This window comes from Lissotriton vulgaris, chromosome 12 (assembly GCF_964263255.1).
Source record: "Lissotriton vulgaris chromosome 12, aLisVul1.2, whole genome shotgun sequence".
In the NCBI taxonomy this organism is placed as follows: domain Eukaryota; kingdom Metazoa; phylum Chordata; class Amphibia; order Caudata; family Salamandridae; genus Lissotriton; species Lissotriton vulgaris.
The window spans coordinates 126,211,844-126,226,935 of NC_141700.1; the positions used below are offsets into that span (position 1 = coordinate 126,211,844).

The 15,092-nt window shown below is 44.5% G+C and overlaps 1 protein-coding gene across 1 annotated transcript in view; it reads right to left on the reverse strand.

Moving 5' to 3' along the window:
- The window catches only part of LOC147673615 (uncharacterized), a 51,191-nt gene that overhangs the window by 19,382 nt on the left and 16,717 nt on the right, over positions 1–15,092 (reverse strand). Inside the window, exons 2-4 of the mRNA XM_086946383.1 lie at positions 12,791–13,756; positions 6,270–6,324; positions 254–353 (exon numbers count right to left, since the gene is read on the reverse strand). Of these exons, the coding sequence (XP_086802509.1) occupies positions 254–353; positions 6,270–6,324; positions 12,791–13,096 (461 nt within the window). The 5' untranslated portion in view covers positions 13,097–13,756. The remainder of the gene's footprint in view (positions 1–253; positions 354–6,269; positions 6,325–12,790; positions 13,757–15,092) is intronic.

Here is a 15,092-nt window from a genome sequence, read left to right on the forward strand (position 1 = left end):
TTTTTTTTACAGCTTAGCACGGGGCTAGCGGATCAATTTTCCATGCTGGCATTAGGGGCATGGCACCCTGCTGGGCTGGCGGGAATAAGTGTCATTTAAACGTGGATATCAAATCTCAGCATGTAGCCGTGTTGTTAATAAATAATTCCTTTTCTGGGTGGGCGCTAAGTCCGGTTCAGAGTCAGTGCTTTCAAGAAGTAAGGCAGGATCCCGTTTCACTCATGGGAACTTTAGGGTCCGAAACTAGACTTACCGAGCTTCCACCAAGCTTCCGGCCACCACGCGCCCACACTGGTCTCGTGCCCGGTCCTTCAGCTGACGTATATTTTTCTCTAGCTCCTGGATCTTCAATTCTATTCATGCCAAAGGAACATCCATTAAGATTCGTCATCCTTATTTTGGTTGTACCACACGCCCATGCGCACAAAATCACACCCGGTACCATGCAAGCAGCGCCAGGCTCCAATGCACAAATACACCCTGGGTATGGTAAGGGCTAATGCAGACGTGGCCCATGCAGGTAAGAGTGATGGGCGGTGAGGCTGTGGGGCAAGGTGGGGGGGGATTTTGGGGGGGGTTAATTCGACAGACAACAACGAGGGAAAATTAACTATTTAATTTTCCCTTGCCATCCTCTGTCAAATGATACCCCCACCTGGCCCATCGCTCTTACCTGCACAGGCCGTGGCTGACTGCTAGGTTACCTCACACACAGGAATAATACTCTCCATAGGGTGACCAACCGTCCGTAAATTTCACAGACTGTCCGTAATTTGGACCTCACATCCGTTGTCTGTGAGGATCCCTTTTACGGGCGCCTTTTGTCCGTAATTATGGCCATTGCAGGGAGCAGCGCTGTTCCCCTGCAAGAAGCCTTAGCCCTCTGATGGGGCCGCCTCACACTCCTCCTAGAGCACAACAGCCAGGGCCGGACTGGGAACCAAAACCGGCCTTGGCAAAGTGCTTGCCCCCCCCCCCCCTCCCCACTCGGGGGGCTTGGAGGTGCCGCCGAGCACTTTGCTAGGGACGGTTTTCTGCCGATTTTGTTGCAGGGCCGATTTTTAAGCTATGCTGCAAAAACGGCCCTGTAACAAAATCGGCCCCCAGAGGCTCAAAACCGGCCCCCACCCTTGCGGCGCACCGGGGGATTGCCCGGTGCCCGCTATGATCATTCTGTATGCGGCTAATTGCCACATACAGAATGGCACTGGGGCAGTCTGGGCTGTTAAAGCATGTGGTGGCCTCCTCCTGCCTCCTTGTACAGCAGGGCATTCTGTTAGATGGATAAAAGGTAAAACGCCCAGGCTGCAACGTGAGAATACAGTTAATATAAAGAAGCCTGTGAAACAAGTTAAAAAGAACGGGTTATAGTTCTTTCACTGTCTCGTCATTTTAGAGCTGATGCATTTTTTAATTATATTCAACAAAGCCATGGTTGCTGCTTTTATATTTTAAGCAACTAACAACCATTGACAAAGCCAATAGTCCTGGCTTGCTGTTGGTGTAATGATACTTGCTGTATTATATATCTGTATGCAAAGACAGAAACAGCATAATACCAGTCGGGCAGAACACTATGCTAAGCACAGATTTTAGCTAGGTGTTTTAAGCCACACCCTTAATTACATCAAACACCCCCTTTGGAGATACTCCCCAGTTTTTTTTACCCCACTTAAAGCCCTGGAAACAACACCATGGGACAGTCACCTCACGTCCTGGCACCATGCATCATGCTTGACTCATGACTTCTAAGTTTTCAGATTGCCTATGTGCAGGGGCATAGTGAACCCACCCTACCCCTTGCTTTAGGAACTACAGCAAGGGTGAAGTCTTAGATGGGCTTCTTCTGCATGCAACTCTGCAGACAAAGGCTCAGTTCATAATGTGAAAAGGTGGGTGAGTAAATAAGAGAAGGAATGGGTGAATGGCTGCATGGATAGGTGAAAGGATGAATGAAAGGGTGAAGGGATAGATAACGAATGAAAGGATGATGGATGGGTGAGTGAGTGGAAGGATGGATGAGAGAAAAGGTAAATAGATTGATGTATGGGTGGAAGGGTAGATGGGTGGGTAAAAGGGTGGACGGGTGAGTGAAAGGATGGATGAGTGAAAGGGTAGATGATGGGGGAGTGAATGGGTGGATGGATGAGTGAAGGGATGGATGGATTGATGAATTGATAAGTGAAAGGGTGAATGGATGGATGGATGAGTGAAAGGGTGGATTTAAGGATTGATGAGTGAGTGAATGGGGGTAGATGGACAAAAGGATGGATAGATGAGTGAAGAAGTGAAAGGGTGGATGGATGAGAGAACAGATGGAAGAGTGAAAGGATGGATGAGTGAAAGGATGGATGAGTAATAGGGTCAATGGATAGATTCATGAATGGATGAGTAGATCGGTGGGTGGGAATTAAGAATGGCTGGATACGTGAAAGGGGGATGGAGAAAGAAAGGGAGGATGAATGACTGAAAGGGTGAATGGGTGGAAGTATAAGTGACTGGGCAGTTGGATGGTTAAGTGAAAGAATGGCTAGATGGGTGAAAGGGTAAATGGCTGGATGGATCAGTGAATAAATGAATGGGTGGAAGAGTGGATGGATGAGTGTACAATGGATAGGGTGAAAAAGTGGATGGATGAGTGAAAGGGTGGATGGAAGGATGGATGAGTGAAATGATGGATTGAAGGATACATGGTGAATAGGTTTGCAAATGGTTAAATATCTTTGGATATAGATGGGCACACAGATGGAAGGACCAAATGAATGGTGAAAGACTGAATGACAGATGAAAGAATGATTACACCTTGTAGCACCCATTATCTTGAGTAACATTTCTTATACATGGACTTTCACGTTTATATAAGTCAATGTCTCTATATAATGTGTGTGTGATGTAACACACTCCGACACCCTGCCCTACATACTTGGGATGAGTAACTCTATAAAAGAAATTAAATACACATGAGAGACGGTCTATGTGAAGATGAGGGCCACAATTAGAGGGGGTAGCAAGGCCAGACTGGCCAGACCAGGCATCGGGTGTTTACCTGGGAGACTGGAAAGGGGGGCGGGTGTTACTGGGAGCTGGCACTGCAATGTTCCTTGTATATCCAGTAGTTTTCAATCAACAATAAAAGCGGCCTCACTTATATTCAGGTGTGGTTCACCATTGTCTGGTGACTAATGTACTTGCTGGAGTGAGATGCGCGTTTTGAATCGTCTAACGTAGCAATCTGCGGGCATACTGAAAACGATTGTCTCAACCTAATATAAACTTATTTTGACTTGTACTTAGGTGGTTGCCTATTTACTTACTTATATACTATTGTGCGACCTCCTCTGACGTGTCTGTAAAACTTACCTTTTGTCCCGAAGTTTTGTCCTGTATTTTGACCTCCTGTCCTGAATTTTTGTCCTGAATTTTGACCCTTTGTCCTGAATGTTTACACTCGCCGTCCTGAATTTGCACCCATACCAGTTGGTCACCCTAACTCTCCAGGAGCTGGAGTGCACGCTTCACAAACATACAGAGGTGAAGCAGCACATCAACAGTGCAAGCTTCTTTCGCACACAGGAATGGCACTGACACAGCAGCAGCACTGCAGGTTTTCTTCTCTATCTCCCTCTCTTTGTCTCTCTCGCTTTCTCCCCCTCCCTTTCCCTCTCACCTATGCACAGGCATATTATTGACAGCAGAAGGTCAAGCTTCCCTCACACACAGTACAAAGTGCACTGGTGGCAACAGAGCACACGCCTCCCACTGAAACAAAACAGGTGCAGCACGGGCAGCCAAGGTGAAACATTTCCTCACACAGAAAATATACCACAAAGGCTGCAGGCAGGGGTGTTTGGCCCTCTTACATGTACAGGTGAGGCAGAGCCACACATGCCAACATTTTGAAGCTGGTAATAGGGAGATTTTGAGAAATACAAATTGTGGGAAATTAATTTCCTCATTGACATACATTAAAGTGAAGGAGATTTTAGGTGGGAGACACCTAAAATACAGCCATTTTGGGGTTAACCAAATCAGGAGTCTCCCTCCTGAATTGGGTTTGTTGGAATGTATGGTCACAGTACAGACACTTGTAGTGCCCCCGTCTCTTGATTTCACTGCACAGGAACATCGTTTGAGGCAACAGTGCAAGCCACACTCACATGAGGCAGCTGTGCAAGCCTCCTTGTGCTCAGAACAGGTACCGCGTAGGCAGCATAAGTGCAAGCGTCCCATACACACATACAGCAGTTACATCAAACAGCGGACCTGCAAGCTTCTCTCACATACAACAGTTACAGCGAATAACAGTTGTGCTGGAGTCTCTCAGACACACACAACTGACAACTGATACAGTCAAGGCAGCTGTCGTACAATGGCATGAACAACAGCTTTGCAAGCTTCCCTTACACACATACAGCAGTTAAATCAAACAGCAGACCTGCAAGCTTCCCTCACAAACATAAGTTACAGCGAACAACAGTTGTGCAGGAGTCTCTCAGAGACACAGACCTGTTACAGTGAAGGCAGCTGTAGTACAACAGCATGGACAACAGCTGTGCAAGCGTCTCATACTCACATACAGCAGTTACATCAAACATCAGACCTGCAAGCTTCTCTCACATACAGCAGTTACAGCGAACAACAGTTCTGTAGGAATCTCTCAGACACACAGAACTGATAAAGTCAAGGCAGCTGTAGTACAACAGTATGTACAACAGTGGTGCAAGCTTCACTTACACACATAAAGCAGTAATATCAAAAAGCGGACCTGCAAGCTTCTCCCACACAAAGCAGTTACAGAAAACAGTAGTTGTGCTGGAGTCTCTCAGACACACAGAAATGACATATTGAAGGCAGCTGTGGTACAACAGTATGGACAACAGCTTTGCAAGCTTCCCTTACACACATACAGCAGTTACATCAAACAGCAGACCTGCAAGCTTCAGTCACACACAGCAGTTACAACAAACAAAAGTTCTGTAGGAGTCTCTCAGACACACAGAACTGATGCATTGAAGGCAGCTGTAGTACAACAGTATGGACAACAGCGGTGCAAGCTTCCCATACACACATACAGCAGTTACATCAAACTGCAGACCTGCAACATCTCTCACACACAGCTGTTACAGCAAAAAACAGTTATGCAAGTATCTCAGACACACAGAACTAATACAGTGAAGGCAGCTGGGGTGCAAGCTTCCCATACACAAAGAGCAATTACATAAGAGCCACAGTAATAACTCACGTCACACCCAGAGCTGATATAGTGCTGACAGTAGCAGCAGTGGTGTACCACGGGCCCCAGTGGCTCCTGTGGTGCAGGCGGTCTCAACCGCTCAGCGACCCCCAACCCAGCAGGGGTGGCCCTATCCCACCAAGGCCAATTAATATTTCTGTGAAATGGGAGACTTTAGGGCCCCTCTTCACAATCCGCAGGAAGGCTCCATCATTTTATGTTACTCCTCTGAGCAGCAATGCAAGCTTCACTCAGACAACAGGTAACGTCTGGGCTTCCATCACATACACATCAGAGGTGCAATTAGGCATCAGCTGTGCAAGCTTTCCACACACATACAGCGGCTACAGCAAACAGCAGAACTGCAAGCTTCTCTCACACACCAGTTACAGCGAAAAGCTGCTGTGCAGGTTTCTCCCAGACTCTCACGGAACTAGTATAGTATAAGGAAATGTAGTCCAAGTGTTTCTTGCACAGGAAGCAGCTACAGTATGGACAGAACCGGTGCAAGCTTCCTCCACACACAGAACAATAATAAAAGAGGCAGCTGCAGAAGAATCGTCCCCAGTACACATTGTCAATAATGCTAACAGTAGCAGTGCACGCGTCACTCACAGAACAGTTACAGCCCAGGCCTCAATCACATATGCGTACGAGGTGCTGCATAGGCATCAACTGTGCAGGCTTTCCTCATACACACATACAGCAGGTACAACAAACAGCAGAACTGCAAGCTTCTCTCACACACAGATTTTACAAAAAAGCTGCTGTGCAAGAATCTCAACCACACACGCATAACACGTACAGTATAAGTAGCAGTAGTATAAGGTTTCATTACACACTAAAAAGGTAAGGTATAGACAGCCGGCAACAGTTTTTGTACAGGCAGCAGATCTACAAGCGTCCATCACACACAGCATAGTAAGGACAGGAGCATTGGAAGCTTCTTTAGATGCACAGAAAAAGTACAGTAAAAGAGTGTCAGTCTAGCTCCCCTCTCACACAATCTACATAAAGGCTAACATTATGATCTCACCTTTTACATTCCTGATTTGATTTATCTCCTGCTGTTTTTGTTGCTTGAGTTTCATCTAAGGGAAAAAACATACTGTATTACAAAATAATTATACAACACAGTGTTGATAGTCAACTGTACTAAGGCATTCCTTTTAAGGAAAAAAATCTGTGGTCCAATTGACCAGGCCAGGAGTATTTTGAGTTTGCATCAAGCATATAGAAGTTGATGGGAGCAATGCTTTCACATCGAAACAACTGCCAATCACTCAGGACAGCTTGTCGACCCCTTGTTTTTTTGCCTGCTGTGCCACTCTAGACAGAAGCTTGCCTCATACAAAGCCAAACAGACCCTTCTCCTCATGGGAACAGTCCATTCCGAACTGCCAGGCGCCCTGCAGAAGGGTGCACAAGTAGCCACCGACAGGTTTCGGCCTTTTTAGGCCTCATCATAAACAGACATTTTGAAAAAAAATCCTTTACATCCAGTTTTTGGCACTATGCCCAGCATGGCCTCCTCCCGCTGCCTCTAAACATCAAATATTACTGTCTCTCTCTTGTCAACAACTTGTAAATCATCTGAACATTGAGGAGAAACTACATACACATCAGTGTTGGGCAGACGTAATGGGAAAAGTTGAATCTCTGCTGGTGGCTTCTCTCTCTTTGGCATGGGCAATCCTGGATTTCTGGAATCCAGTGCTGCTGTGACCTGCAGTGCTGGAGAGGAACTGCATAGGATGACAGGATGACCCGCACAAGGCCCAGCTGATTGAAGATTGAGACTGACTCAAGGAGCCAAGCTCACCCTGCATGGGGCATCTCCATCAGGAGTGATATCTGTACCCAGATACTGGGCTCAATGGTCCATTACTTAATTGAGCCAGTGGTTGCCAGTGGGCACCACCACCAGTTATTTTAGAGGGCAAGGGGGTGGTTTATACTTTCACAGCTGCCAAGTTTTCAGTATGCTTAGGTGTGACATTTCCATGTATTCAGTGGGCTTATCAGTAACATTTCAATTGCTTGTGTGTGACACCTTTTCACTCTAGAAAAAAGCAGTTGCATCCATTTGATGAAAGAAATGTGCAAAGTATCCTCATATGTTTCTTAGGTGGTTTAAAAACATCCTAAAACAGCTGCAACTCTCTTTGATATGCTTAGGCCAGGTCTTAACCTACTTTCAACTTCTAACAATTGTCCTGGACATTTTGTGCCAACGGAATGAGCAATGCACAAGTCATGTAAAATAGATATTTCAGTTTAATCTGGAGACACTTCTACTCGAGGTTTGAAAGTGACGTTCCAGTGGGAACATATTTAACTTACACTCGGCTAAATTTTGGTCATGAAAAATTGCATGCACAAACATGCCATTTCTGTCAATCATTGACAAGTTTAGTAGGGAAAGACCAATGGAATTGTTAATATTTTTTTCATTTCTTTTCCATTTACTATTAAGGAAAAATAATAATTGTAACCTGTTTGTTGGATGGGGGTTCACACCATAAATGTGACATTTCTAAGTGCTGAATATAGCAGATGTTACTTTTAAGAAAAGTAATGGTATTCAATTTCCCAACCTTCCCCTAATGGGACTTAAACCTGAGAACTTTTGATCACTGCATACATCAGCAGAAACTTTCTACTCAGTAGCCCTCCTGCCGTTCAATTAAAGTTGTGTTTTTTCAAAGAGTGAGCACAAAATACAACTATACACAGCTCTGCTGCCCTTTGGCTTGGTTCACTATATTCAAACACCACACACATACATGGCACTTTAGAAGAAAACAAGTAGCAAACACATTGAGTGTTCATTCATGGGCTTATAATGGGATAAATAAACCTACAAATGCCAGAATGGACAGGCAAACTCTGGATTGGACGTTGTGACATGCTGATGCTTGAGAGTCGCTTGCAATGTGCTAGTTATAAGGCCAGGAATAAGCACAACATATGGTTTAACACTAAAAAGGGGATTAAAAGCCTTAAATCGATAACAATCCTCTATAGTCAGGGCCGCTGAAATGATGTGGCAGGGGAGGGCCAAATTATGCAACAGAGGTGACTAAATTATTCGGCAAGAAAAAGCTAATTATGGTGCATATTGCTTCATATTTACTGATATGATTAGTTCAATATTTTGTAATTTATACACTTGTGAACACTGTCTGGGGGAACAGCGTTTACAACGCAACTTTTACAACGCAGTACCTTTACGACGCAACCATTACAACGCAAGTCATTACAACGACTTGCGCTGGGGGGCGCTCTAGGATTGGGAATAGTTTTAATTTACTATCCAAAACCTTCCCTACTCCACCAGGACTGGATTTGGAATAGTAAATTAAACTATTCACTATCCAGCGCCCCCCAACGCAAGTCGTTGTAATGACTTGCGTTGTAAAAGTTGCGTCGTAAAGGCATGCGTTGTAAAAGCATGCGTTGTAACGACGTACATCCCTGTCTGGGCAAAGGTTGCAACTCATTAGTAACAGTTTAACACCCAAACATAGCCCTAGTTATGGGCTCATCAGCTGGGTACGGCTTGCTTCCAGTGACACAGTGAGCACAGGACCCACGTCTGGGCATACCCATGCCGCTTAGGCTGGAACATGAAACACACAAAAGGTGATGGGAGGCGGCTTGCAATAAGTCTAACCACTGGCAATACTCGGTGTAGTTTTCCAACCCATCATTCTTTCTCTCACTATGCCACCTCAGTTTGGACCCAGCCATATACAAATCAGTCTTGACCCGTTCTTCATGGGAACGGTCCAGCATTAACCATTCGGTATTCATGAGAAATCTCAAATATTTTGCCAAAAATGGTTTTGTGGCTGATTGTTCTAAGCACCCTGACCATAGTCACAAGCAAAGTACTGCTTCGGTCACAATATATGGAGGTTCCTATAAAATAATAGCCCGCACTAGGAAGTGGAACTGAGCTACTCAAGTGGTGGAAGTGTGCCAGCAGCCACCTAAGAAACATTTTTCACACTTGCACTTGTTTTTTACAAGTTAGATGATAGGCATCTTCCCAGTCTCCTGGAAGGTAGCAATAGTGAAGCCCGTTCACAAAAATGGTAAATGAGATCAGCTTGCTAATTATCAGTTGATTTTTCTTCTCGACATTCCATCTAAACTTTATGCTCAAACCTTGTTAAAACACCTTACCGCTTGGGCTTTTGGCTCAGGACTTGCCCTGGTGGAGCAAGGAGACTTCAGGCCGAAGCATTCTACGATAGACCACTGCTTCACGGTGTAGGGAGTCGCAAGGAAGTCCATGAAGTCGGTAGGTAGCCTTTGCTGCCGCTTAGTTAACTTCCGAGAGGCATTCAACAGGGTGGACAGAGGTGTGGAATGGTGGAATCTTCTGTAATGGAATATATCTGGTGCATTGTTAAGCCTTATGGTGAAAATGCACAGTGATAATTGAGTGCAAGTTCATCTGTATGGATAAGGAAGCCTGTCAAGGAAAGTCCCGGTTGTGAATGGCTTACGACAGGAGTGTGTTTAGCACCCTGCTGTTTAGTCGGTTCTTTGCAGACCTCCCCCAGCTGTTACGCGAGATGCACAGTTACCCTCCAAGGATTGGGGCTAAGCATACCAGCTGCCTAATTTATGCATATGATCTGGTGGTGATGGACCTAACGCCTTTAGAACTCCAAAGAAAAACCTTGTTTTTCACTAGAAAGAAAAATAATTTTGCTTGGTTCCTAGGTGATGTGCGGTTGGAGCAGGTTTGTGAGTATAAGTATCTGGCATGACATTTTCTCATGCTATGAGGTGAGATAAACATGTGGTCTCCCGGAGACTTGTACTTTCAGCCGAAGTGAACAGCCCGAAGAAGTTCGACCTCAAATTTAGTAGCTATACTCAGGGGCGTAACACAGGCCCCTGCAGCCCCCGTTGTGCGGGGGGGCCCTCAATCTCCAGGGGGCCCCGTCAGCACCGCACTTCTGCTGGGGAGCTCTAGATTGAGTCCGGAGGGGGTCCCTTTGAGTACCCTGCAGGGGGGCCCCCTCAAGGTTGGTTAAGCCACTGGCTATACCTTTGAGCCACTAGGTAAAGTGATACACTGCAAATTAATACCTCAGGCTCTTTATGGTGCCGAGGTGTTGGCAATGGATAGGCGGGTAGCTTGGGATGGCTTAGAAGGTAATTCATTGAAACGGCTCCTAGGTTTTTTCGAAAAATGCAATGATACAAGCCCTCAGAAGGGAGTTGAGAACAGTAGCCTGGAGCGGGCGGGCAGACGCCGGAGCTTTGTGATATATTCCTGGATTAGAAGCGGGGTCCCTGGGGAGAAATTGTCGGTGCTAATTTTACCAGAGGTACTGGCAACCTTCTCTACAAGGAGGAATCCTGTGATAGAAAGGTTAGAGTGCCTGGAAGTTCCTGATTTGTGCACTGAGGGAGGGACAGTAGCTCAAGTTAGTCATATAAAGAGCACGCTCCGACAACGCGCTATTGATACTAGTTGGAAAGAGGACCTTCTGTATCTCAAAGTTAAGAGTTAATTTAACCCCTTTTTAACTGTGCAGGAGAGCATGGATTTCTTCCCGTATCTCTATGCAAATCATGATAAGTCTTTATAGAATTAAATTCTGCGGCTGAGGTTAGGAATTGACTCAGGTTGGTGAATATCATGGGTAAAAACCAAAGTAGAAGAGGGCCATGGCCAATGCCCCTTTATGTGGGGTAGGAAATATTCAGGGATCCACCTATTGATGGATTGCTCACTCTTCCTTGAGGCAAGGAAATTGATTCTCCTACCTGTATTAAAAAAGTATGGAATACAGCTGAGAGAAATGGACTTAAAATTGCTGTGTGATCTTAGATACCAGGATGTAGCCACAGCCATCGGCCAATACCTGCAAAAAGTTATAACATCTCAGGTTAGGCTTTGTCCCTCTTAGGGCCTGATTCTTATGCGGTTAGGGAATCTTCCCAATCCAATCGGTTTGGAAATGATTCCCGACCGACTCGGATCGGGAGAGTCTGATCGACCGAGTATGATGCATCCGGATGCTTCCACTTACGATTTGATTAGACTCCTATTGATTTCTGTGGAAGCCTATGTTCCTAACCGCATCGTAATCTGGCCCTCGGTCGTGAATACACGTTCACGATCCGATTTGGAAAGAGAAAATCCCGTTAGGAGGCCTTCCTAACCGCATCGTAATTGGACCCTAGGTGGGAATGCTTTCCAAACCGGATCGAAATTAGGCCCTAAGTGATCTAAGATAAAGGCTGGCTCGCAGTTAAGATGGCAGAGTGGTGTTTTGACCTAACAAGTAATTTGTTGCAAACTGTTGATTATTTGTTTATTATCTTTCTTTTAAAATGGTCTTAATATGTTCTGGACTGTTTCGAAGATCTAACTGAGTTCTGTTTGCATCAAGAGGATGATCTGGCAAGGCCTAGCCTGAGAAGGGAAATTCGACCTGTTAACAAGATTGATTAAGAGAACCCACGTGATTGTGATAAGCTGCTATGCACACTGCACTTTACAATGTTATACCAGAGCAAAAAGAGCAACAAGTTAATGGTTAGTTCAGCATCTTTTGTCTTTATAATGAATTCTTAATATATGTTGGACTTTGTGTTGTCGACCATCTGCTGTCTTTTAGCGTTGGAAATTTTAAGTGTTTATCCGGCTATTAGCCGAAGTCATGTGTCAGTCAGATTGATACAAATGAGTGCTGTGCACTATTCATTTTATGACATTTGGGATCATTTACTTATGAACTGGGTAATGTGCAAATTTTCTGCAAGAATGTATTTCTTGGAATTAGGACACTAGTACATTAGGATGGCGGGGGCAATCCGCCTGCCATCCTCAACAAAATGACCACCGGCTACATTAGGATGGCTGGGGGGTCCGCGGTGGACGGAAAGACCGTCTGCCGCATTTCCGCCGGTCGACTTCGCGACCAGTGGAAAAAGTGCTTTTACATGGTGGCGGTGTCTGCGAGACACCGCCAACCATATTACAATGAGGGCGGTCCTATGCTTTTCCACTGCAGTGTTGCCGCCGTGGAGAAGCATGCGGTCTTTACTTTGGGGGCCCGTTGCAGGCCCCCATGGGGAAGGGGAGGTGGGGGGTGCACATGGGGGGTACCTATGGTACCCCCCTGCATTTGCATGCACAATGCGGCAGGCACCGCGCGGTGCCTGCCGCTTTGTGCATGCAAATTCAAAACATGCATTTTTAACATTGCGGCGGGTGCTGGTGAAAGCACCACCCGCCGCAATGTTAAAAATGCATGATGCGCCCGCCAGTGTGGCGGGCGCATCATAATGTGCATGGCGGGACCGCCGCTCAGATCGCTGGTGGTCCCGTTTTCCACAAAGTCTGTCCGCCATCTTAATATGCCCCAAAGTATTTTTGATTTGATTTTGATTTGATTTTTACAAGTGAAGCAGTGCACTGATCTGTTAACCGGATTATCAATTAAACAAGCAGTCAGTGTGGCCCCAGCCCACATATTCTTAGTGACACAAAAGTGCAGTCTCCCCAGGGGCACAGTCACCCACCTTTTCAGCATTGCAGGCATTGAGTGAAGTTCGGACCCTGTCGAGCTGTTCCTGAGCTGCAACAAGCATAGCTCCCTCGTTCGACAGGCGCCGCTGCATGTCGTCCGCACGAACCGTCTCTTCGGCCACTCGGCGCTCCAGCTTCTGCAGCTGCCTCTGCAAGGTGCTCAGCTGCTTCTCCAGTCCTCCCACCTTGGCCAGACACTGCTGTGCGGTTGATTGCCAACTCAGAGAGTGGTGCCAGAAGACCACCGAGAGCCCAGCTGTCCCAAGCAGTACCAGGAGCTGTAGGTACTGAAGCAGCATGGCGGCTTACTGGCGATAAACTTGGAGGATCCTGGTGCAGAGAGAGGATTTAGTGGGAATGGGGAGACTGGAATTTTGTGGGAAGCACAGAGGATTCTCAAAAAAACAGGGGGATTGTGTCAGTAAAGATGAGTATTGTGGAGGGGTGTGGTGAGAACAGAGAGACTTCTGGGGAAAGCAAGAATGCTACTAAGAGATATATGAGGGGACCCAAAGGAAAGAACACACACACCTCCTTAGTGCAAGGAACAATTCTTTGTAAAGAAAATGCAGAAACAGAAGTGGTTTAGAGTATCATAAACATTCCTGAGGAAATCCAAGAACACAGAAAGGAAAGTGGAGGGAATTTTTGATCAGCCAAAGGTCCTTGGTAGCAGGTAAAGGAGAAACGCCCTGGTGACATGGCAAGACCTCTAGTATTAGAGCTAACTAGATATTGGGTCCGTAGTAACTTAAAGTTCATTCACTCAATATTATTTGTTGATCCATTATCATCTTTTAGAAAGGATCACCTCACATCTGAAAGTCTGTTGTTTGATTGGTAATTTCAAGTTAAAATTCTTCAAAGTGCATCATTTTTTCATCAATTTGTAAGTGGACTCAGATCCCTTCACAAAAACAGCCAAGACGTGTTTCACTGAAGAATTCGCTTCATCAGGGCTGTAAATAATGATAAAAAACACCAATGAAAAAATTCCCCTGACGCACATAAATATAATATCTTTTAATGTAACAAAAACAAAACTAAGGCTGTCTCTCAGTATTTACCAGAAAATAGAGATTGTGGAATATAATATCATTAAATCTTATCATTCTAATTACATTTCGGTAATAAGACATGTTGTAAAGCACCAATTTTCATTATTCGTTACAACATGATGTGAAGGAGATAGTGGTATTTCATAAGTTATGAGGCTTTTCTTTGAAACAAACATGCTAATATGGAAATGTTGTGCAGTCAGGGGATTAGTCCTATTCATAAGTCAGGAAAAACGGTGCAAAAAAACCAACTTATTTAAATTCATCAATTGACAGTTCATTTATTTCTGTATGGTCAAGCTTAACTAGGATAACTAAGATCTGATATTTTAATATAGTACCTAAATGCATGAATGACAACAATAGTTTGTTAGATCCATTTTCATTTTGATGTTCAAACTAACGTTTCACTCAAAACCTAATCATTTAGCATATTGGCACTAGTCAAGAAAAGACTGACTCACCCACTTTATGTAAATTCGCAGGTATCTTCTTTTTCAACCCACGAGCATATTCATTTTATAATATATTAAATCATCAAATTGAGGTTCTAAGATTGTTGAAACATATCAGTCTATGTGGAAAAAATGATGAACTAGCCATATTAGCTTACCCTGAATTCACAATAGAGGAGCAATGTAAAAATCCCAATCCTGGAAAATCATTTCTTACTGACCAAACTTTGTGGTAAGTTCCATGATAATCAATCTAAAAGGACAAAAAAATCGATTATCTTTAAATGGTAAAGGTCCATCTGATTAGTCTAAAAATAGAACCAGAAAGTCCCTTTTACCTTCAAAGTTAACTACAGCAGTTCCTCATTCTTAGACATGGCAAAAGAAAGCAGCAACTTTATAAGCCTATTTATACTCTTCTAAGATCTTCCTGCCAGTTTTTTTCCATGTGGTCGGACTCAGAGGAAGAAATATCCTAAACTTATAGGAACTGTGGTTTGAAACCAAGCAGTCAGACCCAGGAGGGGAAATATTTTTTATTCATGGGAAATTTAATTTTAAACCAATCTTTTTGCCTCTATTCGAGTATACCAATTTACTTGTTATACTCATTTTTTGAAAATGATTTTTTTCAACATTGCAGTTGTATAAAATATATTATATTAACAAATGTTTACTTTGCTCTAGCTTAGTTTAGAGCCTGCGATTTGTAGCATTGCAGAACAGTGACTTACTGGAGAGTTTTACCCAGATTTCTAATACATTATTTTTGTAAAAACTGA